Source organism: Gymnoscopelus braueri (genome assembly GCF_963280865.1).
Source record: "Gymnoscopelus braueri genome assembly, chromosome: 22".
NCBI classification, from domain to species: domain Eukaryota; kingdom Metazoa; phylum Chordata; class Actinopteri; order Myctophiformes; family Myctophidae; genus Gymnoscopelus; species Gymnoscopelus braueri.
In genome coordinates, this window is record NC_137624.1 from 6,896,589 (window position 1) to 6,924,305 (window position 27,717).

The following is a 27,717-nucleotide window of genomic DNA, read 5'->3' on the forward strand; positions in this document are numbered from 1 at the left end:
TTGATGTCTATCTGAGAAGAGACACATGTTTGCCCCTCCAGATGCATTCACTTTATTTGAGAAATGTTAAGACATTGACTTACAAAAGACTGACATTTATAATCATCATATAGAATCTAATTTACAATTGAAATAATGGAACAATACATCAGACTTTTTAAAAAACATTTTGTACAATGTTTAGCGGAATGAATGCTTGATAGTTTGTGCTTTATGCTGGTGCGTCATTGTTAAAAGAGAGAAAAGTCACATGTTAGATTAAAAAAAATATTAATCTGTAAACCAGAATGTAAAAAATCTTTCACTGTTACAATAAAATCTTTCTAGCCTGCTTTTAATATGATTATTTTTTATTTGTTATCTACAGCAGTGGTTCTCAAACATTTTCAGGTCAAGGACCCCCAAATTGATATGTATTTGTGTTATTTGGTGGCGGACCCCCATCTGAAACGATTTTGTGCAAGGAGCCCCCATGAGAGAAGATTTGTGTTAAAAATCATTCCACATGTTTCACAATTCCACAATTTTAAGTTTAAATTTTTTTTCTTCAAATTGCTAAATATAAAATATACTTAAAGTGGTTAAACTGTTCCTAATTTTTCTGGGGACCCCCTCGAGGTTCCCTGGGGGTCACTCCCCAGACCCCAGTTTGAGAACCACTGGTCTATAGTGTCGTGCTATGATAGTTTATTGCCTATCTGGAGAGGTAATAAAGAAAATAATGAAGTTAAGAGAATATCTCTTTCATTTTCTTTTTTATAAAGGTCTGTCTTTGTAATACAACCTGCCCTCTCTGAAGTCTGTCCTTTGACACACACACCCAAACAGAAAACCTTGTTATCATTGTGATACCCATAAATAGGAACTTAAAGTTGCACTATATAACTTTCCTGTTCTACCACGGATTTGAACCCAAGTCTTTTTTTTTTAACCACTGAGCTAATAGAGCCTGCCTGCTTGCTCTGGGGAGAAATTTAATTTTGACCGTCACGTCAAAATTCGAGTCAAACCAGAAACAGGATCGTGTCAAAGGTCGTGTCCAACCTAGACACAGGATCTAACTGTCTCAGTAGAAGAGCAGGGAGACCAAATACACCCACCCCAATTGTATACGTTATATTGTATTAAAGGACGACTTCACCCATTTTCAACCTATCTTCATATAATTGGCCCTCACTAATGCTCATGATAAAATGGTACAATTTTCTTTCTACTTGGCATGTGTCTCATAGGAGGGCTGTGGACACCTGCCTACCGGTGACATCATCATTCTTTTTCAAACAAGATTTCATTTTTTTTTTTTTGTATTATAGCATGCTAACTTTCCAGGAGTAGAAAGCCTGCAGTTTCTATTAGCTTGGATTCCCCGTCGATGATGTCACTGGTAAGCATGTTTCTGAACTGTCCAAAGCCCACAGTATACAAAAACGGTACCAAATTATAATGAGCATTAGTGAGAAACAATTGTATGAAGATTGGTTGAAAATGGGTGAAGTTGTCCTGGAAATGTATTCTACCATACACATTGGACAAAATGGCATTTTATTCACTAAAAAGAAACTTACATAATACAGCTTTAAAGTAAACGTATACTACGTTAGTTCCATTGATCCAAGCCGGAACACAATCGATTTGATTGATCAATCAAATACTCTGACATGCTCTGAAAATGCACACGACCACTTAAGTGGTCCGGTGGGTGGGCCGCGAACACTTTCGAGATAGTGGGCCCTGATCCAGAAAAAAAGGTTGTGCACCCTTGATTTAGAGAAGTGGTCGTGAAATGGTTGTAAAAAAATATGTCACTGAAAGATTATAACAGAAAATACCTTTTCTAAAATTGGAATATGACTTTAAACTGCATTTGATGCATTTTGATACTGGAGTGATTTGTTTATGTTGGCACGTTTGTAAACATTGGAGTGAAAGTGTTTTCCGTTGCCGTCGAGCGGAAACCTTGTATCGCCATATTTTAACTTTTTACATTTCTTCGGAAATCAATGCCCTACAAGAGTGTCACACAAAAGTAACTTAAATAGCAAATCTACAAGCTCACATCGTGACACATTGGGAGCTTGTAGATCTGCTATTTTAGAATATTTAGGATACTTTAAGTGAAAGTAGTAAAGTGTGTCTGTGGGTTTTATAAATATTGAGCCAATGAGAAGTATTAAAAAGAGCTTGTGACTAAATAATATCTACTGGATCCATTGGAACACCGGTTCTTTTTGTCCATTTCATGAAAAGTAACACTTTTGAACATACAAGTTTTCTACACCACAGCAACGATTATACGGACAGAGGGCTGTAAAAAAGTGAAGGATTCCTTTAAATAAAAAATTCGCAGAAAACAGCCAATCTACAAGCTCACAATGCGTCGATCAGCTATTTTCTGCGAAGATATTTAATGTAGAGCGAAAACAGAAAAGCCACTTGTAATAGAGCCCCGAGGGACTCCGCTCAACAATTGTAGTTTAAATGTCAGACAAACTAATGAGATTGCATGGAATGTTAGGAGAGTGCCCCATCTAGTGACATAGCACTGGTACTACGCATACATATCGTTCTCAGTTTCATCACCATGTATGTATGTATACAGCGGTTAAACGTTTACTGGACGTCATTAGTTTCAACAAACTACATTCTACATGTGTTTAACCCATTAAGGGAGGCCGAATCTAAAAAACGTCTTCTAAATCCGTTTTTTTTTCTGAAAAAAAAAACATATGTTGCTATATCAGTGGTGCTCAAACTTTTTCATGTCAAGGACCCCCAAAATTACATGTATTTGGCCGCAACCCATCTCAAAAATATTTTTGCTCCAGGGACCTCCTCCAGAAGCAGAGATTTGAGTTAAAAAAATTAGTTTTAAAATATATAATATATATTCAAAGATTTGCACAAATTTTCAAGATTAGCTAAAATCTAAAATGACACAGATGCTTTCCCAGTTTTAATGGGTTAATAGAAGCATAATTGACGGAGGTTTGGTCGATGTCCGCCATGTCAATTCTGGAATGTTGTTGTGGTCGCAGTTACCACGTTGCATTGTGGGACATTAATAGCAGCGTAGTGTCCACTGTTGCATACTGGAACATTTCAGGAATCTAGTATGCATTTCACCTACTATTGAGTAGCTACTGAGCTTTCGAACATACTAAAAAGTCTCACATACTATTTTGGCATACTAAAAATCGTACGTTAGTATGGCATTTCGGACGAGGACGTGAGGTCACTGTCACAGAGAGTGACCCTGGACGCTACAGTTTGACCTGGCCGTTGATGATGTTGTGGTACACAGATGGTGTTAGGGAAATGTAGTCCTTCTGGGACACGTCCAGGAAGTACAGAGGACTGTGGACGGAGTCGGGGTTGAACCCCTCTTGGACCAGCGTCTGCTTCCGTTGCTTGTATGTCTCCGTCACGTCCAGAGACTCCTGACCCACAAAACACATTCAGACAAAGAATGATGCTTAACCCATTAGGCCTGTTACACCTACTTATGAAATATTATTTAAATATACTGTTCATATATTTAACAAAGGTACTATATAATATACTGTGTAATTGTCACTTCTTTTTTAAACATTACCCCATGGACCACCTGTAATGATACCATGGACCACTAAGTGGTCCGTGGACCGCTGGTTGAGAAACAGTGCATTAAATCAAGGTGTGTCAATCAAGAGTGAGGGTTAACTTATTATAGTAACTAAACTAAAACTAACAAAATAACTGGAATTGACTGGAATTTATGATTGAGTCAACTGATATACAAATTGTAACAAGGCTTTACACAAAAATAACTAACTGAAACTGTATGGTGTGTTTAAAAATAGACGAGTGGGAATTTATAAAGATAAGACACTTGGTGACTAGTTTTTGATTTTTGACATGGTGTTAGGCTGGGCATAATAAGGTTTACAAAAAGAAAATGTCGTCCTTGCATTTTCACAAAACAATTAAATCATTACTACAGTATCTGAAATTTAAAACATGAAGTCAAACGAAAAAAAAAAACAACAGTGGTCATCACAGTGATGGAAGCTCACTTAAAAGAAAAAGTATTTTTTTACAGCGAAAGACACATTTTCACGACGGTCTTTTCACGACGGTCCCAAACCCACTTATAGGAGCGGCTACACCGCTCAAAAATCACACAGAGTGTGAAGTGAGTGGTGCCTGCACTCCTGATTGTGTTTAATTAGTGTAACTGGTTGCATCTTTGTGTTGCAATCAGCTGCAGCTGATTTAGGCAGTGCTCAAACATACGGACAGACGGACGGACAGACACACACACAAAGTCAGTCCTTGTGAGTGGTTGGCACCACTAAAAAATAATAACGAATGAAAAACTATAATATAGCCATCGTCGTACGTACCTGTATCCTAAGGAACCAGGGCCAGGAGTAGGCGGGCAGTGTTCTCACTAAATGCCGGTGGAGCATCACGCCGTCCAGCTTGTGGTCTGCTTTTAAAACCACGGCTGCCATGCCTGCTCGACCTTCATATCCTGTTCACACAGTGGAAAACACTGTTTCTCTCATCACTGCAAAATAATGAACAATGACAGTGACAGCGTCTCATTGACAGTGCGTGTAGTGACGTTTGTCGGTGGGTACAGACCTGGGACGGTCACTCCATAAACGTTGACTTCCTGGATGAAGTCCACGCTGCTGAGAGCCTCGGACACCTCCGTGGTGGAGACGTTCTCTCCCTTCCACCTGCAAACAACACACCACCACCAATCAACACTTTACCTCTGAACATCATGGCATTCTATATTAGGAATAACCGCTTGAGCATCTCAGTTTTAAGGGGGTCCAAAAGTTAATCAAACAAATCAATTTAATCAACATATATTTTTTTTAAATAGAATATAAATACAATATTTTGGGGGGGAAATCTTGAAATTCGATATCTATTTTTTATAGTTGGTGTGAATTCTGCCATCCACATGACTTAGAACAAATTTTAAAACTATACTTTTATAGTTACTAGACCATACCCGTAGGGGGATATGAGCACCCAAGTCCCGGTGAAGGGCGCAGGCGAAAGTAACAGACCTTGCTGGTTTCTCGCGCGAAACCTGGCAACGTTATCTCCCATTGTTTTTAATAAAAAGCTGAGATTTGATTAAATTGAAAAATGTAGTACTGTAGTTAAAACTGGTTGGAAACAATTTAGATAGATTTAAAAAAAAATCTAAATCATATGGATCTTGGGATCCACATAGAAACGTTGTGGCTCTGTGGATCTCTGATTTATGTGACCAGCCTGTGACATCAGACATCTGTGACATATGTGACATCAGACATCTATGACATCAGACTTCTATGACATCAGACATCTGTGACATCAGATATCTGGGACATCTGTGACATCATACATCTATGACATCAGACATCTGTGACATCGGACGTCTATGACGTCAGTCATCTGTGACATATCTAGCGGAGAGTAACATGTTCAGAAATCATAGCTAGCTAAATGTTGACCTTTGCATATTTCATTTGTAGAGGTACTAACCCCGTTTCCAACTCTTCAAGGACAGACACTTTGTCCCCAACCAAAGCATCTGGTCTACCAAACAGAGCCTCTCCGGTAAAACACATAAATGCCCAAAAAGGACAAAACGCCTAAAGGCCAACAACAGAAACCCAGCGTCACTGACGCAACGTCCTCACTTCCCCCTACCGGGCCGGTAGCGCGGGACAAGAGCGGAGCTCTCACCGTGTCTGTGCGCGCAACACCCGGCGCCAAGCGGACCGCCATCACGCACGTGTCCCCGGAGGCGGTGGGGGTTTCCATAGCAGCGCCCCCCGCAGACGGGGAGGCCAACGCGGAGCTGGTCAGATACCTGGCTGAAGTCCTGGACGTGAGGCGGACCGACGTGTGCGTGGTTAAGGGGAACAGGTCCAGAGAGAAGAGGATCACACTGAAGTGTTCTCTGACTCCACTTCAGGTCCTGGACAGACTGACACAGGCCGCCGGCTGATACGGCGGTGGACGGTACTGAAGTACATTTACTTGACGAATATGGCACTTGTGTGCGACACGTCGTAAGTAATTGCCGTCGCTTCAAAATGACCCCGGCTGGGCAAGGAGGGTTCCCAGTTCCTTAAAGCAGGGGTAGTCAAACTTCTTCAGGCCGAGGACCCCTCAACTGAAAGGGAGATGAAGCTAAGGGGTACATATTGTATAACATTGAGATTTCATGGATAGAATCATAGACTACAGTATGTGTTGGATTCATGTTACTGTGTATATTTTCAGACATTTAACCACTTAAACCCTCAATACTCAGTAAACTTGACCTTTGGCTCTGTAATTGGTCTGCTCTTTTTTCACTCTACACCAAACCTCTTTGCCGAAAGTACTCCCCAAGTTCAAGTGGTTCATAGAAATAGAAATCACAATGATTTGGCGACCCTCAGAGTCCCTTGATCAGGTTTGCCTTAAAGCGAACCCGATCAATTCTTCCGTCCTCCACTCATTCGGAGGCGGGGCTATGGCGTGAGGAAAGGATGCGAGTGAAGGACACGACAATGGAAGGGGAACTGGCTACAGGGTGGAAACCTTGTATGTTCAAAGCTGTTACTTTTCAGGAAACGGACAAAAACAACTTGTGTGCCAATGGATCTAACGTAGTCATTATTTAGTTACAAGCTTGTGTTATTACTTTTTTTTTTTGTTCAATATTCACAAACCCCACAGACATAGACTTAAACCACTTTAACTGTTAATTTAAAAAAAAATAAGCAAAAATAGCAGACCTACAAGCTCACAACACGTTGCACTTTTGTGAGACACAAAGACGTAGGGCATTAGTTAATGAAAGGTTTCTGTCCAATAGCAACAATTTGCAAGGAAGCTTCCTATCACTCCTATAGGGAACTGTCCTATAGGAGTGACCATGTTGGACTCCTTGAACACACGTCCCTGGTTTTGGTGACTGATATTGTCCTAATGCCTGAGGGGGCCGTATTTTTTTTCAATTACTTATTACTTGCCTATTAACACATTGAATGCCAGTCGCGTAGATCTACGCGAACCTATTTAAAGCCGCAGCGTGCCAGTCGTGTAGATCTACGCGAACCGCCGATTCCCATTGAAATTGCCCCAGGTGCACTTTCCGATTTTTTTTGATCCATTTCCGTTTCCGGTTTCCGGTCGGAAACAGAATTATTCGGGTTCCGTTTTTTTCGATCGTATCCGCTTCCTGTCTGGGATCCTGTTTAAAACTCGATTTTCTCGGTTGTTGTTTTTCTCCTCGCTGATCACTGTTTAGCGTTGATCGGCTGTATCTTCAAGATGGCGGCTCGCATTTGGAAACTGTTTTCGCTGGCCGTTTCTCACGGATCCGCTGTGTGTTTAGAACCAAATGAACGCGCACTTTTAACTTATTTAGCGAGGTCTGTGGCGACATGAAAAAAACAAAAAAACAACAATAAAACGCTGGCACTGGTGAGTACATTATGAGATTAAACTCTGGCATGGAATGTGTTAATTTCTTATCTTATTTTATTTTTGTAAATTTTAATTACAGAAAAAAAGTATAGTGATTAAATAAAAGTGAAATACTCGTTAAACCACTTGAACCCCAGCATGCCTATTCTGGGGGAAATGTTTCCCAAGAATAGCAGTCGCATTGCGTCTTGCATCTTGTAGATCGGCTATTGTTGGCAGAGATTTGGTGCAGACGGAAGGAGTCGTTTCACTAAGACTAGAGGGGTTTAAGTGGTTAAAACCCCATTCAAACCGGGAAAGCATCTGTCATTTCATATCTTAGCATTGGCTATTAAAAAATAGCAGATATACAAGGTCACGCCTGCTATTTTCTAAAGTTTTGAAAAAGTGTTTTAACACAAATCTCTTCTGGGGGGGCACAAACTTTCAGATGGGGGTCCGCGGCCATATATATATCAATTTGGGAGTCCTTGGCACAAAAAAGTGTGAGAACTACTGGTTTAAGTGCTTAAGGAAACTAAAACACGTGTCAGTCCAATTTTCACAGCAGTCCCAGCTTGTGCTCGGTCATCCTGTGCGGGTCCCCCATCAGCTCGCTCTTTCCCTGGCACAAAAAAAACTTTCAGATGGGGGTCTGCGGCCAAATACATATCAATTTGGGAGTCCTTGGCACAAAAAAGTCTGAGAACTACTGGTTTAAGTGCTTAAGGAAACTAAAACATGTGTCAGTCCAACGTTTCACAGCAGTCCCAGTTTGTGCTCGGTCATCCTGTGCGGGTCCCCCATCAGCTCGCTCAGAGCTGGGTCGTTGAGGACGTCCTCGAAGCCGACGCTCTCGTCCGTCCCTCGGAGCGTGTCCAGCGCCAGGTTGGCGCTCTGCAGGAAGGGCAGGCGCTGCATCTTGCCCGCCGCCCGGAGCTCCATCTGCAGCCGCAGCGGAGCGTGGAGGCCCTGCTGGTTGCGGAGGGTGGCGAGGTGCAGCCTGTCCCGGTTGAGCTGGAAGGCCTTCTCCGGCAGCTCCAGCGCGTGACAGGGGAGCAGCTGGTTCTTGACGCCGGCGAAGCCGCTGCGCAGCGTGTCCTGGACGCCGTACGCGCCCTGGGGACCCAAGCCTGCCAGCGGGACGCTGTCCTTCAGCTGGGAGTGGAGTCCTCGACTTTCCATGGTTTGTTTTCCTGCGGGCTTTGCTCCTTTGCGGTATCTCTGGCTGGCTCTCTGTATCTGCCTCTCTCGTTTCTACTTGTGGTAAAGCGCTTTGAAGGAAGGCGCCATATAAATGCAGTCCATTTGTCATTTCTTTGTGACGTATATGACATGACGTATGACTCCAAATTTGGGCAATGTTTCAGCCCTGTCAAAGCCCCATTGATCTTCCTTATGAAATGAACGTTAAATCACATGAACCTAGAGTCCCTATTCTCGGGCGAACGTTCGCCTAAAATAGCTGATCTACTAGTTCACAGCATGTTATATGAGAATGCCCATATATGGGCATATGCTGATGACATCAGGGATCTCAATATGGGCATAACATGGACAAAAGACAGATACAGAGATCTCCATACATGAGCACAAACGGAACACAGACAGATAGGCACGACGAGTACACTGACAACGGGTATTGCGTGACCGGGTGGGGCATGCATTCCCTATTTGCGTCGTTCCCGAGTAGATCGGTGCACCGGTCTAGTTCGTTTCATTTTAACCCATTTAAACCGGGAACGCATCTGTGTAACCACTTTAACCATTATTTTATACATTAGCTATTCAAAAATAGCAGATATACAAGCTCATAGCGCGGCACCGAGCTTGTAGATCTGCTATTTTAGAAAAGTCGTGAAAATCTGTGCAAATCTTTGAATATATATGTTTTTAAAGCAAACATTTTAACTCAAATCTTTGCTTCTGGGGGGTCCCTGGAACAACATATTTTGAGATGGGGGTCCGCGGCCAAATACATATCATTTTGGGGGCCCTTGACATGAAAAGGTTTGAGATTGAGAAGACATTTGTAGAATTCCCAGAAGCAAAGATTTGAGTTACAGATGTTCACGATTTTTCTAAATATTTTTGAATAGCCAAAGAAATCTTAAAATGACACAGATGTGTTCCAGGTCTTTAAGTTAAGTTACCTGAAAGTGTCTCCAAGGCGGTCCCTGAAGTAGAGGAAGTCCCGGTGGTCGTGCAGCATGAGGTCTCCAGTGTTGAAGTAGACGTCTCCTTCGTGGAACACGTCCCTGAGCAGCTTCTTCTCCGACTGCGTCTTGTTCCCCGCGTAGCCCAGGAACTGGTTGGTGGCGGACAGCGGAGCCACCAGGAGACCAGTCTCTCCTGCAATACATGAAAAACATAAACGTCGCTGTCGGGCGTTTCACTTATTTTAATTTTTTGTGAATTAACGCCCTTCTTAAATCGTACTACGGTGTCATACAGAAGTAGCATAAAAAGCCGATCTGCAAGCTCACAACGTGTCCCCCTGGGGGTTCCTTCCTGACCCCCTGTTGAAGCTCTATAGCAGTGGTCCGGGGACCACCAGTGGTCCTTGAGGGGGTTCCAGGTGGTCCCCCAGCTAAATGATGGAGAGTTGTCAACCAAATGGACCCTTATAGATGTTTAACTCTTGAGAGCGTAAAATGAATCCAAATGGACGCTCTCAAGAGCATTACTTAATTAACAAGAAGTCTACACAATTAGAGAATGTAGAAGAATTGTTATTTTGGTAAACGTTGGCCAATTATCTCTCCTATGGTACCAACATCAATACAGCACGGAATTGTGGACAAAATCTTATCTAACGACAACAAAAGTATTCTAAGTCTTGGGTCTGAGAGTCTAAATCTCATCAAATGGTGGACCTTGATATGAAAAAAAACACTTCTCTATAGCAATGACTAGAATAGCTGTATATAGAATAGCTAGAATAGTTTAACCTTTTAACAGACCTTTAAGAATATTGCAACACACACATAAACACACGTACAGTGGCATACATGAACAGTGGCGGTGATGGTGATCTGGTTATGATTTTAGCCAAATTTCAGGTGGATAAGTCATTGTGATCTTATTCTACAGAGCTTTCATAGAGTCTGTTATTTCATTTGCTGCCATTTGTTGGTATGGAAACCTTGGCGTTAGACAGAAAAATGCCCTTAACGGGGTTGTGAGGGGGGGGGGGGGGGCTAGCAAGATTGTGGGGGTACAATTCAGCTGTCTGAGTCATATATATGACCAGCAGGTGCTTAAGAAAGCATCATCTATTAGAGCGGACAGCTCTCATCCCCTAAGTCCTGAATATGAATTCTTGCCTTCCGGCCAAAGGTTAAAGACCCCTGCAGCTAAAAACAATAGGTACAAATTCTCATTTGTACCTACTTCCATTCGTGCCATCAATAATGGAAGCAGGAGGAGGTAGCTATTAGTAGCTATTATTATCTGGATCTTGTGATCATGTCTATGTCTTGTGTATGCATTGTGAGCTTGTAGATCTGCTATTATGTTTACTGTGTCTTGGAGTTTCCTCTTATCTGCTGTAACATAAATTGCCCAGTTTGGGACATAATAAACTTGAACTTGTACCTCTTTGACATCGTACACATCTTCCAGTGTCGGTGCGGACGGGTTCATATGTCTCTGCATCACATACCAACAGCTCAAAAGGCATATTTAGCTGAAAAGACAAACAAACAGAGTATTATTAACTGTAAAGTGGCACAAGACATTACCATTGCATAATATGTTACCCACATGAACCTTAGCGTACCTATTCTGGGGTGAAGAATAAAGGACCACTTCCGACACCTCCTCCTCACTCATATTATGCTCATTATAATATGGTACCATTTCTGTCTATTCACTCTGTGTCTCAGAGGAGGGCTGTGGACAGTTCAGAAACACGCCTACCATCATCGGGTTGGTGATTTCAAACAATATTACTAATTTTATAATGTATTAATGCGAGAACAATGGCTTCTATCATAGCATGCTAACTTTCCAGGAATAGAAAGCCTGCAGTTTCTATTAGCTTGGATTCCCCATCGATGATGTCACTGGTAGACGGGTTTCGGAACTTTCCACAGCCCTCCTCTGAGACACAGAGTAAATACAATAGACAAAAATGGTACCATATTATAATGAGTATTAGTGAGGACGGAATATATGACAACATGACAGCGTTTTGAGCTTGTATATCTGCTATGTTCGGCAAAGAGATTTGGTCAGCTAAGTATATCGTTGCTGTCAGGCAGAACCTCGGATCTCCATATTTTAACTTTTTCATCTTTTTCTTTTTGTAAATGAATGCCCTATTTCATCATACAAGAGTGTCGCACAAAGGTCGCGATGCGTTGTGAGCTTGCAGATCTGCTACTTTCACTATTTTAAAAGGTTTTTGAAACAATAAAAAAGGAACGGATTTTGGACATACAAGGTTTACATCCGACAGCGACAATATAGGGTTTAAAGGGATAGTTCACCCCCCAAAAATATTTTTTTTTCCTATCGATTAGTCCCATGGAGACTTGAATTCATGGATATCTTTTTGTTTTTGTCGCATTCTTACCTCATTGAGTGCCAGAATTGCCAGAATTATTTCTGGCTATGTTGTCCCCAGTTTTTTTCAAAGTAAAAAAAAAGTGCTTAGGAAGCGAGATACAGCCTTTTTCAGTTATAAGTTAAACAAGGAGTGGATGGAGCTGCAAATCTTCAGATAAGTATATCTTGGGTTCTGAACATGTTTAAAAAAAAAAAAAAAAAACTCCAGACTCACCTTGTTGAAGTAGCTGGCCCGCCCGATCGGTCCCACCTCGTCGGTGTAGTTGAGGAATCCGATGCTGGCCTCGGTCAGGCCGTAGCCTTCTCGCACTCCGATCCTCCCGAAGCGCCGGGTGAACTCCCTCCACACGTCGGCCCGGAGGCCGCTCCCCGCCGCCACGCGCACCTTGTGAGCGCGCTCCTCCAGCGTCTGACCATGAAAACCAGACAGACATTAATTAACCCATTAACAGTGGTGGAAAATGTACTCACATTTTTTCACTGAAGTAAAAGTATCAATAGTGCAGTAAAGAAATACAAGTAAAAGTCCGGGATTCAAAATGTACTTCAAGTACCAGAAGTAAAAGTACTCATTATGCAGAATGTTCCATTTAAAATTTTCAAATGTATAAAAAGCTTTTGAAAATAGCAGATCTACAAGCTCACAATGCGTCGCATTGTGAGCTTGTAGATCGGCTATTTTCCAATGGCCGAAGTGTGAATAGGGCTGAAGTTGTTAATTTATGTTTTGTAATACTAATAATAATGTAAATCTACAAAGTAACTAGTAACTAAAGTTTTCAAATAAATGTAGTGGCGTAAAAGAACAATATTTGGATCCAGGATGTAGTGGAGTAGAAGTAAAAGTATTGGAAATTGGAAATACCTCAAAAGTGTACTTAAGTACAGTAGTTAAGTAAATATACTTAGTTACTTTCCACCACTGCCCATTAAGACCTGAGGCCGATTCTACAAATGCCTTCTGAATCAGTAGTTCTCAAACTTTTTCGTGCCTAGGATCCCCCAAATTGATATATATTTGCCCCCCCCCGATGAATTGTTACTAATAGTCTTTGCATTGAACATTGGAACATTATGGATACACATGTATTTCTGTTTGCCTTTTAGGCTTCGTAATGAAAATTTCCACAGGGCAGATATGACAAATAACTTAAATATACAAAGAAATTACTGACATATTTAATAATTGTATACTTCCCCCCAAAAAAATCTAAGTAGCGGGAAATAGCTGATCTACAAGCTTACAACACGCTGTAAGCTTGTATATCAGCTATTTCATCTTTTTTTTATTTGCCGACTATGACGATTATGCAAAATAAGCCAGTCAAATTCAAAAATAGCAGATCAACAAACTCAAAACACGTTGTTTTGCGTCACGTTTCGAGCTTGTGGATCTGTTACTTACTAACTAACTTCCTAACTAACTAACTTACTAAACTAACGATATATAAATAATAATGAAAAGAACAAACAGGTTGATAAACAACTTCTTCTGTTTAGCCCCTACTGACAATGACTGAAAATGACCTCTAGGCGTCAGTGTTGGTCCACATTGCACACTGTTTGGGTCACTCTCTCCTTTCAATGCTTATCTTATGTGGTGGAAACTGGAAAGTAACCAAGTACATCTACTGTAAGTACTGTACTTAAGTACACTTTTGAGGTACTCTTGATATATTTCGTGTTAATCCATTCAATCCGGGAACGCATCTGTGTCATTTTTAGATTTTAGCTATAACCAGTTCTATATCTGCTAGTTTTGAGAATTCGTACAAATATGTTGTCCCTGGAACAACATATTTTGAGATGGGGGTCGGTGGCCAAACACATATCATTTTGGGACATGGAAAAGTTGCGAGCACCACTGATATGTTGATATGTTAGGATTTAGAAAACATTTTTACTAGACATGTATTTGGCCACGGACCCCCATCTAAAAACGTTTTGTTCCAGGGACCCCCAGAAGCAAAGATTTGAGTCTAAAACTTTCCCTTTAAAAATATATATAAATATTTGCACAAATGTTAAAGATCTACAAGCTCATGATCATCAAGCTATGAGCTTGTAGATCTGCTATTTTTTGAATAGCCAAAGAAATCTAAAATTGACACAGATGCGTTCCCGGTCTTAATGGCTTAATTACCCACAGCCCTGCTAAATGAGTGTGTGTACTGTATGTACTTCTTACTGTAGGCTGCTCGACACAGCTCTCCTATGTGTATGTATGTATATATATAGATGTATGTACTTCTTACTGTAGGCTGGTTGATGAGGTATCGACACAGCTCTCCTATGTACAGGAACACAGTCACTTCATGCTTCATACAGTCCTTCCAGAACTGGCCGGCAGAAAACTTCTTTTTTAACACACAAGTAGCACCTGTGACCCGGGGGGGAGAAAAAAAAACATACAAAGAAAAGAAGAATAATGTTTGTTTTTTTTGCTGTTGTTGGTTATTTCACAAAGAAAAAAAACATACAAAGAGAAGAAAAATATGTTTCTTTTGCTGTTTGATATCTCACAAACAACTGAAATTACAATTAACGTAATCGTTGTTGTCGGGGTAGATACTTATTATCTCCATATTCTAACTTTATGTGTTTTTTAAATTAACGCCCTACTTGATCATACTACAGCGTCACACAAAAGTATCAAAAGCAGCAGATCTACATGCTTAGATCTGCTAAATTTGGTAGAACTTCAGGAAATCAAAATTTAAAGGATGACCTTGGGGGGGGGGGGGGCAAAAGTAGTGTTTCACAAAGTTGTAAAAAAAGAGAAGTTGTAAAAAAAAACACATTCATGTGGAATGGTTATTGTGAAAAATATACGGGTGAAAGAGTATATGAAAAATAACTTTTGCTTAATTGAAAAAGTTGCACAGTATGACTAAGAAAATGTTTGAACCAATAGGCGTTTGAAATTAAATATGGAATGTTAAGAGAGCACATCACCCATTTTCAACGTTCAAAAAGCCGATGTACAGTATTTAGGGTTCAAACTGGTTAAACTGATTTTGATGCTACGTTAAACTCATTTTGCCTGGAACCCCGTCGAGGACCACTGGGGGGGGGGGGCACCCCACTTAGACAACCGCCGTCCTATTGGTTACCTAGCTGGATGCACCCTCCAATCCCCAGCAAGGAGGCAGACATGTGGTAGAGGGGCAGGGTGATGTAGATGACGTCACTGGACCTGGCCCCGCACAGCTGCAGGAAGGACATGCTCATGATGGCTTTGAAATGACCCACACGCGTCGCCTTGGACACACCTGGGAAGTGACAGTAATTGGGGGACGGTAAAAGTATCAATACTGCAATGTAGAAACACTCTGTTACAAGTGAAAGTCCGGAATTCAAAATGTGCTTGAGTAAAAGTACAAAAGTATTGGTATCAACATATACTTAAAGAACAAAAGTAAAAGTACTCATTGTGCAGAATGTCCCATTTCACAAGTTTTCTAAAAAAATCGTTTGAAAATAGCAGATCTACAAGCTCACAATGCATCACGATGCGACGCATTGTGAGCTTGTAGATCGGCTATTTTCAAATGGCCGAAATGTATATCGGGCCAAAGTGGTTAATGTATGTTTTGTAATAATGATCAACATCTACAAAGTAACTAGTAACTAAAGTTTTCAAATAATTGTAGTGGAGTAAAAGCACAATATTTGCCTCTGAGATGTAGTGGAGTAGAAGTAACAGTACTGAAATTTGGAAATACTCCAGATAAGTAAAAGTACCTCAAAATTGTACTTAAGAACAGTACCTGAATAAATTTACTTAGTTACTTTACACCACTGCACTCTACTACACACATATGCTATTAACACATTGGGTTTGGGATTGAGGTTTATTACAATATTATACGTTGAGTGCCTGGATTTTTAACCATTTTTGAACCTTTTTCAAGTAGTCACAAAATATTTTCAGTGATCACCGTCCTCACGGTGATCCCCTCATTACACACATAGAGGTCTCGTACAATCGGGGGGAAAAAATTAAAAGCATTCGGTAATCCGTTCCATAGTTGCAGCCAGTTGAAAATAGTCAAAAATACATAGTAAAAAAAAAAGTACACAGGAGCCGAGATACAGGCTTTTGAAGTCATAATTTAACCAGGAAGTGGATTGGAGTCTAAATCTTCGAAAAATGATATCTCCTGGTGCTGTGAAGAAAAAAAAAATGTTTTTCATATTTTTTTCAAAAACAGTATATATACGGTTTTGGCACTCAACAGGTGTATTTGAAAAGAAGTATATATACGGTTTTGGCACCCAATGTGTTAAGCATGTGGACACTAGCGTCCCTATTCTGAATTTGAATTCATTACTGTTCATTACCATCAACCTGTTGGCAGGTTGACAATTTTAATGATTTTATTTTATTTAATGTACTTTTATATATTTCTCAATGTTTCTTTTTTCTCTCTCTCTCTCGTGCCGTCTTTAAGTTGCTGTTATCCTCCCGTCTTTTAATCTTAAATTTTAACATATTCTATGAAGGACATTGAACTGCACTTGTTACAATGAAATGTGCTACATAAATAAACTTTGATTGATTGAGTGATAGTATAGAGACCTGGTGAACTAAGTATGTAGAGTTTAATCCTGAAGCCAGTATGTTTTCTGGTGTTTCACATAAATGTGGAATTTGGCCAGTTCAGACATAATTAACCACATGGACCCTAGCGTCCCTAATCTGGGGTGAACATTTGGTGAAAATAGCAGATCTTCCAAGTTAATTGTGGTGTAAGTCATAATTGTTTGTTAAAATAAGTGTTAAATAGCTCTATATGTTGATAGTAAATGCTATAGAGCCGGGGTCTTCAAAAGGGGGTTCGGGACCCTTAGGGGGTCCTCAGAGTCACTACAGGGGGGCCGCCAAATCTTTGTGTGATATATTTTTTTCTTTTTTACATGAACCACTTGAACCCTAGCATCCCTTTTCTGAGGAGAACTTTAGCCAAGCTTTAGCCAAGCTTTAGCCAAGCTCACAACGCCTAGCACTGCGAGGCGTTGTGAGCTTGTAGATCGGCTTTTTTTTGGCACAGAGGTATAGGTGTAGAGGGAAAAAAAGAGCAGACCAAGAAAAAAAAAAATCTGAAACACAAGTTTATACAATATAGAGGGGGTCCCTGCTTCATTTCTCTCTCAGCTAGGGGGTCCTTGGTCTGAAAAAGTTGAAGACCCCTGATATAGAGTGTTTGTTCAGTAACAGGAGTCTCCTCATCTGTACTATTTCTTATTTTTATTTTTTGTATGGTGTTTTTATTGTGATATTGATCCCCCTTGGGTCTGAAATAAAGACTGAATTGAATTGAACAGCTCTTTGCTAAACAGAAAACACATTTTCAGGTCGAGGTATACCAATTTGACCCAATCAGGAGAGTTTACCGGTGGTCCCCGACGTAAAAATGAAGAGGAAGTTGGACATGATGTCGACGCTGGGGGGGCCCGCCACGGGCTCGTCATCAGAGACCCGCTCCACCTTGTCCAGTAAGGTGTTGACGCCGCTACAGGGCGGAGCGTGGTCCACCACCCACACCTCCACCTGCTGCTGCTGGAGCTCAGCCAGCACCTCCACCACACCGCTAACCACGTCTATGGAGGAAATGAAAAGAAAAAATGACTTCACTGTAAAAATATCCTATATAATTTGCAGTGGTGGAAAAAATACTAATTTTTTACTTGAGTAAAAGTATCAATACTGCAATGTAGAAATACTCTGTTACAAGTAAATGTCCGGGAATTCAATGTACTTGATTAAAAAGGACAAAAGTATTGGTATCAAAATGCGATGCGACGCATTGTGAGCTTGTAGATCGGCTATTTTCAAATGGCCGAAATGTATATAGGGCTGAAGTGGGTAATGTATATGTTTTGTAATAACAATCATGAACTCTGCAAAGTTTTCAAATAATTGTAGTGGAGTAAAAGTACAATATTTGCTAATATCTAATCAAAAATTACACATAACTAGGTGAAAGTATGTACCTATAGGACTTGTAGTGTGCCAAAGTTTTGAGGAGAATAAATAATAGCGAGGAGGACAGGACTGAGAAACTAATCTTGTCGTAGGCAGGTACGACAGCTTATCAATATGGAGCAGTTCCAGAAGTGTGCAAGTAGTGTGCATAATATGCATATCTAATCAATAGCAGCAATGTCACAGTCGAATGTGCAAATGGGGTCGAGCATATAGGGCAGGCTATACATAGAATGATGAGTCATTGTCATTGTCAGTACCATTCCTTATGTTTGGTTTCTTTTGTTCTCGTGGACAAATGATATAGATATTGGTATAATCTCAGAGTTAAAGGCTCTGTGAGTGCCATTTCTTTGTAAAGATAAGTGTTAAATAGCTCTATATTCTGATAGTAATCGTTGCTAGAGAGTGTTTGTTCAGTGACAAACACTCTGTCTCTGTCTTTCTCCGTCTCTCCAGGCCTTCAGTAAACAGGAAATACATTGTCAGGTTGGAATACCATCCAATCAGGAGAGATAATCCAACAAGTGGAATTGGAAGCCAAGAAACAAAATATTAGCAGACAAAACTGGAACAGGGACACAATAAGATTGAAGCTGATAAATAAACGTCACACCAGGGAAGAAGAGAGGTGGAAGAAGTACTCAGATTATGGACTTAAGTAAAAGTAGCAAATCGAAAGTACAAAAGTATGGGCCTTCAAATATCAAGGACGTGGACACCATTCAAAGTAACAGGGCGACAGAAAAGAACATAGTGGCACGCCCATTGAGTTCAATGGAGAAGTGGAGCCCTGTTATAATAATAATATCTCAAATTGATATAGCGCTTTTCTAAGTACCCAAAGATGCTTTACATGGGGGCCAGGAGAGAAAAACTTTAATAGGAAAAACATTAAGAAAAGACTTAGACTATGGAATAAAATAAAATAAACAGTGGAATGGTGAGACAGGGCAGTTAAATGGGGAAAGCCATATTTAAGAGGTGGGTTTTGAGAGCGGTTTGGAGGGTGGGGGCTTCTCTGAGAGTATGGGGGAGTGCATTCCACAGGGCTGGGGCAGCAAAAACAAAAGCCCTATCGCCCCAGGTACGGTACTTTGTGGTCCTGGGGACCTCAAGGAGGTTGGAGTCACCAGACCTGAGGGAGCGGGAGGGGACATGATGTTTGAGGAGGTCGAAGAGGAAGAGGGAGGAGCCAGATTGTTCAGTGCCTTGTAGGCAGTGGTGTAATTAAGTACATTTACTTAGTTCAAGTACTGTACTTAAAGGGGAAATCCACCCATTTTCAATATTTAACTATGTCATTAATATAGCATAAAGGAGTTGTGTGGAAATAAGAAAAAATTTAAAAAAAAATTAACATTGCAAAAAAATGTAACATTGCAAAAAAAATAACATTGCAAATTACACTGTGATGACTCATCATGGTGTAATTTGCAATGTTAATTTTTTTGCAATGTTACATTTTTTTGCAATGTTAATTTTTTTTTTAATTTTTTCTTATTTCCACACAACTCCTTTATGCTATATTAATGACATAGTTAAATATTGAAAATGGGTGGATTTCCCCTTTAAGTACAATCTTGAAGTATTCCAGTTTTCAGTACTTTTACTTCTACTCCACTACATCTCCGAGGCAAATATTGTACTTTTACTCCACTACAATTGTTTGAACACTTTAGTTACTAGTTATTTTAACCCATTTTGGGCGGGAACCCCTATTTGTAACTATACCTTTCAGGACGGGAACCACTGTGTACAGTATATAGCAACATACATTTTAATATCTACAAGCTCACAACGCGTTGCGACGCGTTGTGAGCTTGTAGATTGTAGATCTAGATCTCTTGTAGATTGTACTTTTACTTTTGGTACTATTTTGATGCCAATACTTTTGTACTTTTACTCAAGTAACATTTTGAACACAGGCCTTTTACTTGTAACAGAGTATTTGTATGTGGTATTGCTACTTTTACTTAAGTAAAATATCTGAGTCTACTTTTTCCAACACTGCTTATAGGTGGTGAGTAGTATGTTGAAGTGGATTCTTTGTTTGACCGGAAGCCAGTGTAGGTCTTGGAGGACTGATGTAATATGGCCTCTGGAGCGGGTACTGGTGAGCAGGCGGTTCCTCAAGCTCTATACTTAAAGTAGCAAAAGTAAAAGTATCCATTATGCAGGATGCCCATTTCAGAATCATATACTTAATTGATCATTAACCACTAAAGCCCTATTTTATACATTGGGCCATTTGAAAATAGCACATATACAAGAAGCTTGTAGTTGTAGATCTGCTATTTTCTTTTTATTCATACTTTGCCAATATAAATCTGCCAAGTAACTAGTAACTTAAGATTTCGAGTAAATGAAGGCTAAAAACACTGAGGTGTAATAGTGGAGTAGAAGTAGGCTATAATGTATCAAGAAACTCAGGTAAAGCTAAAGTACCTTGGAAATGTAAGTAAAGTACTTGAGTAAATGTACTTTTTGGCCCTGGGGAGCAGCAACAATGCAGGTTTTATGAGAGGAACAGAATGTGGGTGAAGGGTGAAGTGTAATCAAATGTCCTAGAAGGAGAGTGTTATGTCATGTTATTATTACATATCCTTGCCGTCGGGCAGAAACCTTGTATCTCCATATTTTTGGTAACTTAACCAATTAAGACCTGGAACGCATCTGTGTCACTTTTTGATTTGAGCTAAAAAAAAACATTATTTTATTTTTTGAAAAATCGTGAAAATGTGTGCAAATCTTTGAATATATACTATTTTAAAGCGAACATTTTTAACTTAAATCTTTGCTCCTGGGGGCCCCTGGAACAAAATATTTTGAGATGGGGGTCTGCGGTTAAATACATTTTCAGGGTCCTTTAACATGAAAAAGTTTGAGAACCACTGGCACTCAGTGATGTGTCGGTCATGATCGATTGGCTCATAAGAACTAGTTCTTTGCCGTGAGCGTGAACGAATACGTTCATGACTCGAAACCGTTGCGTTCACGGGTTCGTTCATGCCCCGCCCCCCGATCTGCAGGGTCGCGCACACACACACACACACACACACACACACACACACACAGGAGGACGGGAGCTTCAGCGTGCTTCCCGCGACAGACAGGCGGACATGCATTGCAAATTTTGTGGATTGAAATGAAGCACTGCTGTTGTGTTGTTAGTGTTGTATTCATTGTTCCTGTACAAAAGACCGGTGGTGACCAGATAGCACGACATTTAACTATGAAAGAAATACAGACAACTAATGATTGTCAGGTCACGGACAATTAACACGTTTCAGAATGAATGCAAGATGCAATCTGCACAGCCAACCACATAGTATAGCCAAAATAATAATAGTAACCAGAATGTTTGAAAATATAGCAGATCTACAAGCTCACAATGCGTTGTGAGCTAGATATAAAATAGGGCTAAAGTGGTAAATGTATGTTTTATAATGTAATGTAATGTAACAAGTAACTAAAGTTTTCAAATAATTGTAGTGGAGTAAAAGTACAATATTTGCCTCTGAGATGTAGTTGAGTAGAAGTAAAAATACTGATAATTGAAAATACTCAAGTAAAGTAAAAACATTTATTTATTTATTATTTATTTATATTTATTATTTATTTAAATATATTACTTCTACACATTATATTACAAAGAAGATGGTGCAATTAGATCGTGAATGACAGTGCTGTGTTTCTGTACAGAGTAGACTGTGCAGTCATGATGTCAGTGTAGTCAGTGGGATCAGATGCACACAGTTTCATGCAGTTAGAGTAGCGCATCGCATACGCTCCGCCGGGACCTGAAGCGGAACTGAACGAGAACGTGAACGAATCATTTGAACGAGTCTTTGCAGTGAACTGAACGAGAATCATTCGTTCACAGAAATGAACTGTTTTTCCCATCACTATCAGCACTGATATAGAAACATACGTTTTTCAGAATACTGTTGGGATTTAGAAGACACTTCTAGCTTCAGGTCTTAATGGTTTAATGCCCTACTTCGTCATACTAGTCACACAAAAGTAGCAAAAATATCGGCTAAATGTAGTCGTTAAGAGCATCTGTGGGTTTTTATAAATATTGAACCAATGAAAAGTATCAACAGCAGCGTGTGACTAAATGATAACTACATTGGACCCATTGGAACACAGGTTCTTTGATACAAGGTTTCCGCCCGACAGCGACGATATGTAGACTCACACCTTATCCATGGAACCGAGGGACTTTGGCCCCGGCACACGGGGACCCAAACACTGCAATACCCTCAGTGTTCATTTAGCTCTGAAAGCATACAAATGGACCCTTCTGGGTGTTTTATAACCTTTTCAACCGGTCACAGAAATGTTATATCATTATAATCCATCGTCGTTTGTGTAGACAAACAGGATACATGCCCCGACCCTCCAAGGAAAAAGTTTTCACCCGCGAGGTAACTTTCACGGGCGCAGCCAGGCTGAAGGCAGCATATACCGGCAAGAATGCACATCTTTCCCACCTCCCCAGCTGGCCACAGAACATTTATATATATTATGATGATCGCGTGTCAGACCGTTGATAAACAAAAAAGGGGATAACTGTTCGTCGTCCAGAGAAAAGAAAATATAACCGGAGCTTTCCCTTCGTTTTTTTAGACCATGTTAAAACTACGATGTAGCCCAAAACCAGGGCAAAACCAGTTAACTCGAAAAAATAAAACCATATCCAGGAAACGGATAAACAGGAGGTTGACGAGAGCGAAAATCTTCGGATGACGCTCTTTCCGGATCCGGGTGAGTGGAAAGTGAACCTGATGAAGGGACTGACAGAGAACAGCGCGATCGTTTATAAAACAATTATTTTACGATAATAATCGGAGGGGAATTCCTGTCCGTGGCAATGAAAGGAGTTAATCTGGCCATGCCAGGCTACTACTGACCTGCCCCCACCACCAGCCGTGTGGCTCTGCAGCTGCCCAGACAGTGCAGCAGAGCGTGGGGCTTGAGGTTGTAGTTGAGGAAGGCCACCTGCGCCCCCAGCTTGCACAGTCCCAGCCACGCGCACACAAAGTCGGGCTCGTTGCACATGAGCAGAGCCACCACGTCCCCGCACTCCACGCCGCCCTCCTTCTGGAAGACACGCGCAAAGCGGCTGGACCTCCGGTCAGCGTCCCCGTAGCTCAGGCTCTGGTTCTCGTAGACGATGAAGGCTTTGTCGGGGGTCTTCCTCGCCTGTGAGGGATGGGGGCACAAGGGTATCAGTGGTGTAAAGTAACTAAGGCAAATATTGTACTTTTACTCCACTACAATTATTTGAAAAGTTTAGTTACTAGTTACTTTGTACATTTCGATTATTATTACAAAAACACTTTAGACCTATACACTTTGGCAATTTGAAAATAGCAGATCTACAAGCTCACAATGCGTCGCATCGCTTGTAGATCTGCTATTTTCAAAAGATTTGTATACATTTTATACAAATGAAAACTTGTGAAATGGGACATTCTGCATAACGAGTACTTTCTACTTTTGGTACTTTAAGGTAATTTTGATACCAATACTTTTGTACTTTTACTCAAGTACATTTTTAATTCCGGACTTCTACAGTGCAGTATTGATACTTTTATTTTAGTTAAAAAAATGAGTACTTTTACCACCACTGATGGGTATTCAACAGGGGGTTGGGTCCTCAAGAGTTAATACAGGATGGCCGCCGAATCTTTTGTTTGGTAGGATTTTCTTTTTTTACATTCACCACTTGAACGCTAGCATCACTATTCTGGGGGGAACATTTGCAGAAAATAGCCGATCTTATAAGCTTGTAGATTGGCTATTTTCAGCAAAGCGATTTGGTGTAGAGGGAAAAAAGAGCAGACCACGTACAGAGCCAAAGGTCAAGTTTACTGAGGGTTTAAAGGGATATTTGACTTTCAAATAAAATAAACATTAAATTAAAGAAATACATAAAAAATAAATGAAAAAAGGAATGGAAATATCACGACCCCCCTCACGCATTAGAAGGACATACCAATGCGTGAGGGGGCCGTGATTTTTTTTAAATTTGAAAGTGAAGTATCCCTATAAGTGGTTAAATTAATCCAACATATTAATAGAAAAGATTATCTGTAAACGAACAAAAGCATTCTTGACTACCCCACACTGTGGGCAAATCTTTGAATATATATATACATTTTATACACATTTGTAACTCAAATCTTTGCTTCTGGGGGTCCCTGGAACAAAACATTTTGAGATGGGGGTCCGCAGCCAAATACATATCTAAAAATGATTTCTAAATCCTAACAGTATGTTGCTATATCAGTGGTACTCCAACTTTTCCATGTCAAGGACCCCAAAAATGACCCCCATCTCAAAATATGTTGTTACAGATCAGTAAAAAAAAAAGAGAAGGTTTGCTTTAAAACATAATATATATTCAAAGATTTGTACAAATCTTCCACGAGGAAACAAAAAAAAAGCAGAGCTACAAGCTTGTATATCTGTTATTTTTGAATAGCCAATGAAATCTTAAAATGACACAGATGCGTTCCCGGTCTTAATGGATTAAGCAATTCCTCGTGTTTTCAGCAGGACTTTGGGGTGTCTGTTATTGACATGCATGACTAAGCCCTTTGACAAGAAATGCAAAGTTAATAATAGCAACAATTTGTGCAAAAGCTCGAGGCATAGGGGCCCCCTGAGCTCTTGGGCCCCTGGCCCGAGGCTGGTAACCGGAACAGTGGGCCCCTGAGAACAATGGGCACCATTTATTTTTTAAATGTATTTATTCTATATTTGATTTTGTATCTACATTAATTTTATAAATGAGGGGCCAAACAGCCTACATAATGATTATTTTGTATTATTATTACAATATTTGTCTTTGAAATGTAGTGGAGTGAAAGACATAAAGTAGCCTATCCAAAAGTCTAGATACTCGAGAAAATGCACTAGAGGGTAGAGTACTCAAGTAAATGTACTGTATTACTGCTCAGTACTGATGCCAATACTTTTGCACTTTTACCCAAATTAAACTCTGAATACAGGACTTTCACTTGTAACAGAGTATTTCTATATTTTGCTACTTCTACTTAAGTTAGTAGGCTAAGGAGTGTGTACTTCTTCCATCCTACCTGGGTGAAACAGGCAAATAGTATTATTTTTTTAGTCTGCTTATTATTTGAAAACTTTTGTCAGTTACTTTGCAGGTTTAGGTCAAAATTAAGAAAACGACAACGTTGATTCTGCATGAGTATTAGGCTATTGTACTTTTGGTACAATTATTTGAAAACTTGAGTTACTAGTTACTTTTTAGATTATCATTACAAAACCACTTCAGCCCTTAAACTTTAGCAATTTGAAGATCTGTAGATCTGCTATTTTCAAAGGACTTTTATACATTTCATACATTTGAAAACTTGTGAAATGGGACATTCTGCACAATAACTACTTTCACTTTTGGTACTTTGAGTACATTTTGACACCAACACTTCTGCACTTTCAGTGAATTCAGATTTCCACACTGTTACTTGTGTTTCTACATAGCACTGATTGCAGTATTGATACTTTTACTCAAGTAAAAAAAAAACTGTGAGTGCTTGTTCCTACCACTGACCTGGTGTATGAAACAGTCCAGATAGGTGATCACCCCTCTCTGCATGCGGGTTCGGACAGCCCGTCCGACCGTCCGAACCCGAACATAGTAGCTCAGGTCGTCCCAGAACCACGGGTACGCGTTCCTCTGGTACAGCAGCACGGACAGCAGGCCCGCTAAGACTGTTGTCACCGCCAGCCATGTTAACATGTTTACACACAGCTTTTAATCACATTTGAAGTTCTGCTTCTTCAAGAAGGAAACGTTAAAAAACTTTTTTCCATAGCTGAGCCCCGAGCTGGGGGACGGTTCTTACCGTAGAGTTATGATATATATCTAGAGGGCGTACGGCCCCGCCCCCAGCTATTCATTTCAATGAAAGTTGCTCACAAGCGCATAAAGCACCCGGAAGTAGCTCTGCTTTCTGGATTAGCGCCAATGTTGGAGCCAATAGAGCAGGCGCACTGGCGTTTCAGACGACGGAAGCATGCGCGGTAGCATTTTGAATGCCAAAGTCCTGCAATACCAGATTTGACCACCACAGGCAAACGCAGCTTCACCGTTCTACCGCGGTTCTGGGGGGCTTGGTTCCTACTAACTTGCAGGGGGCTGGTGGGTGCGCATGCGCAGGGACCAGCGTTGCCAGGTTTTGTGAGAGAAATAAGCAACCCTAGGAAAACAAGCCAAAAAGAAGCAACTAGGGCAGTAATACCAAACTTTTTCGTGCAAAGCACCCCCCAAATTGATATATATTTGGCCGCGGACCCCCATCTGAAAATGTTTTGTGCCAAGGAACCACAGAAGAGAAGATTTGTGTTTTAAAAAATCACAATTATAAAAAAATGTTAAACACTTTCAAGATGTTTTAAAAATGTTCAAAAATAGCAGATGTACCGCTGCTATGTTACAATAAATAAATAGATAAAGTGGTTAAAATGATTGTGATGCTGTATCAACACATTTTGCCCCTGGAACCCCCATAAGGACCCCTGGGGGTCCCGGGACCCCACTTTGAGGATCAATGAACTTGGCACCCACAGCCATGCCATTATGAGCACTTTCAACCTATAAACATTGAAAATAGCCGATCTACAAGCTCACAACGCCTCGCGATGCGAAGCGTTGTGAGCTTGTAGATCTGCTATTTTTTTTTATTATCTTGAAATAAAATGTGGAATATTTTGAATATTTTTAAAACATTTTAACAACACAAATCTGGTATGGGGCTCTCTGGCACAAAACCTGTTCAGATGGGGGTTAAATGGGGGACAAATAGCCTACATATTAATGTGGGGGTCCATCCATGACATAAAAATGTTTGAGAACAACTGGTTAAAATAATGTAAAACTATTTAAAACAAGCCCAAATAAGCAACTGAACTTTAGAAACAAGTAAAAAAAACGCAACCCGCAACTAACCAATATTTACAAGCAAATATTTCAGAAAAAGAAGCCCAAAGTAGCTTATAATAAGCGGACATGGCAACACTGGCAGGGACGCGTGGACGCTTCATTCGGTTGTTGTTGTGCAACTTGAAGCCCTGAGGTGTTGTGCTTCGTCGCACGACGGTGTCGCGCGCCGGAGATATCTAAATCAGCCCATGTTGAGGCGAGTTGGCAACCAACCAAACCCCCCCAGTCTGTCAAGTCACGTGACGCCACACCAAAGGCACGCACACGCACGCACGCACACGCACGCACGCACGCGCGCGCGCACACACACACACACACACACACACACACACACACACAGACAGGCAGCTCTAGTGTAGCATGTCATCTGTCACTGCCATGAAACTGTGAGAAGTTGAACTACAAACATTAAAGAAATAAATCATGTGTGGAGTGGAAGAGATGAGTCTAAAATGTATTTAACATCGAGTTAGACAGTCTAGTGATTCCCAAACTTTCAAGACTCAAAAGTCGTTTGCCCGGGACCCAAACTAGTAAAAATAGCAGATCTACAAGCTAAAAAATATATTTTATTTGAAAGAAACTGGACTGGTCTAAAATAATAATGTATTGGTCAGTGAAGTATCTTCTGACTGACTGACAGTCAGACAGACACTCAAAATAGTAAAGATGTTTGATCCATAATCTGGATCAGAGGGTGGCGCTAATGCACCAAAAAGAT

General features: G+C 40.5%; 2 protein-coding genes across 2 annotated transcripts; both read right to left on the reverse strand.

Annotated features, from left to right (window-relative positions):
- On the reverse strand, positions 1-25,904 carry LOC308077798 (long-chain fatty acid transport protein 6). Its single transcript, XM_080418731.1, has 11 exons — positions 25,605-25,904; positions 22,930-23,221; positions 17,419-17,625; positions 15,135-15,293; positions 14,277-14,401; positions 12,236-12,430; positions 11,047-11,137; positions 9,603-9,801; positions 4,627-4,724; positions 4,383-4,513; positions 1-3,437 (listed from the first exon to the last, which is right to left on the reverse strand). Exons 1-11 carry the CDS (start codon positions 25,791-25,793, stop codon positions 3,261-3,263), a joined length of 1,863 nt encoding a protein of 620 aa, XP_080274857.1. The 5' UTR covers positions 25,794-25,904; the 3' UTR covers positions 1-3,260.
- On the reverse strand, positions 8,209-8,634 carry LOC308077979 (proteasome maturation protein-like; the record flags this gene model as incomplete). Its single annotated transcript, XM_080419006.1, has 1 exon — positions 8,209-8,634. One exon carries the CDS (start codon positions 8,632-8,634, stop codon positions 8,209-8,211), a length of 426 nt encoding a protein of 141 aa, XP_080275132.1.
- Positions 25,905-27,717: the final 1,813 nt, after the last annotated feature.

What these genes read in the sequence shown, in the direction of transcription:
- LOC308077798 (XM_080418731.1), bottom strand. Translation starts at nt 25,793, where the DNA reads ATGTTAACATGGCTGGCGGTGACAACAGTCTTAGCGGGCCTGCTGTCC. An exon ending in CGCCTTGGAGACACTTTCAG is followed by an intron (nt 4,725 to 9,602) that starts GTAACTTAACTT and finishes TGTTGTTTGCAG; the next exon opens with GTGGAAGGGAGAGAACGTCT. An exon ending in TTATGGAGTGACCGTCCCAG is followed by an intron (nt 4,514 to 4,626) that starts GTCTGTACCCAC and finishes CTGTGTGAACAG; the next exon opens with GATATGAAGGTCGAGCAGGC.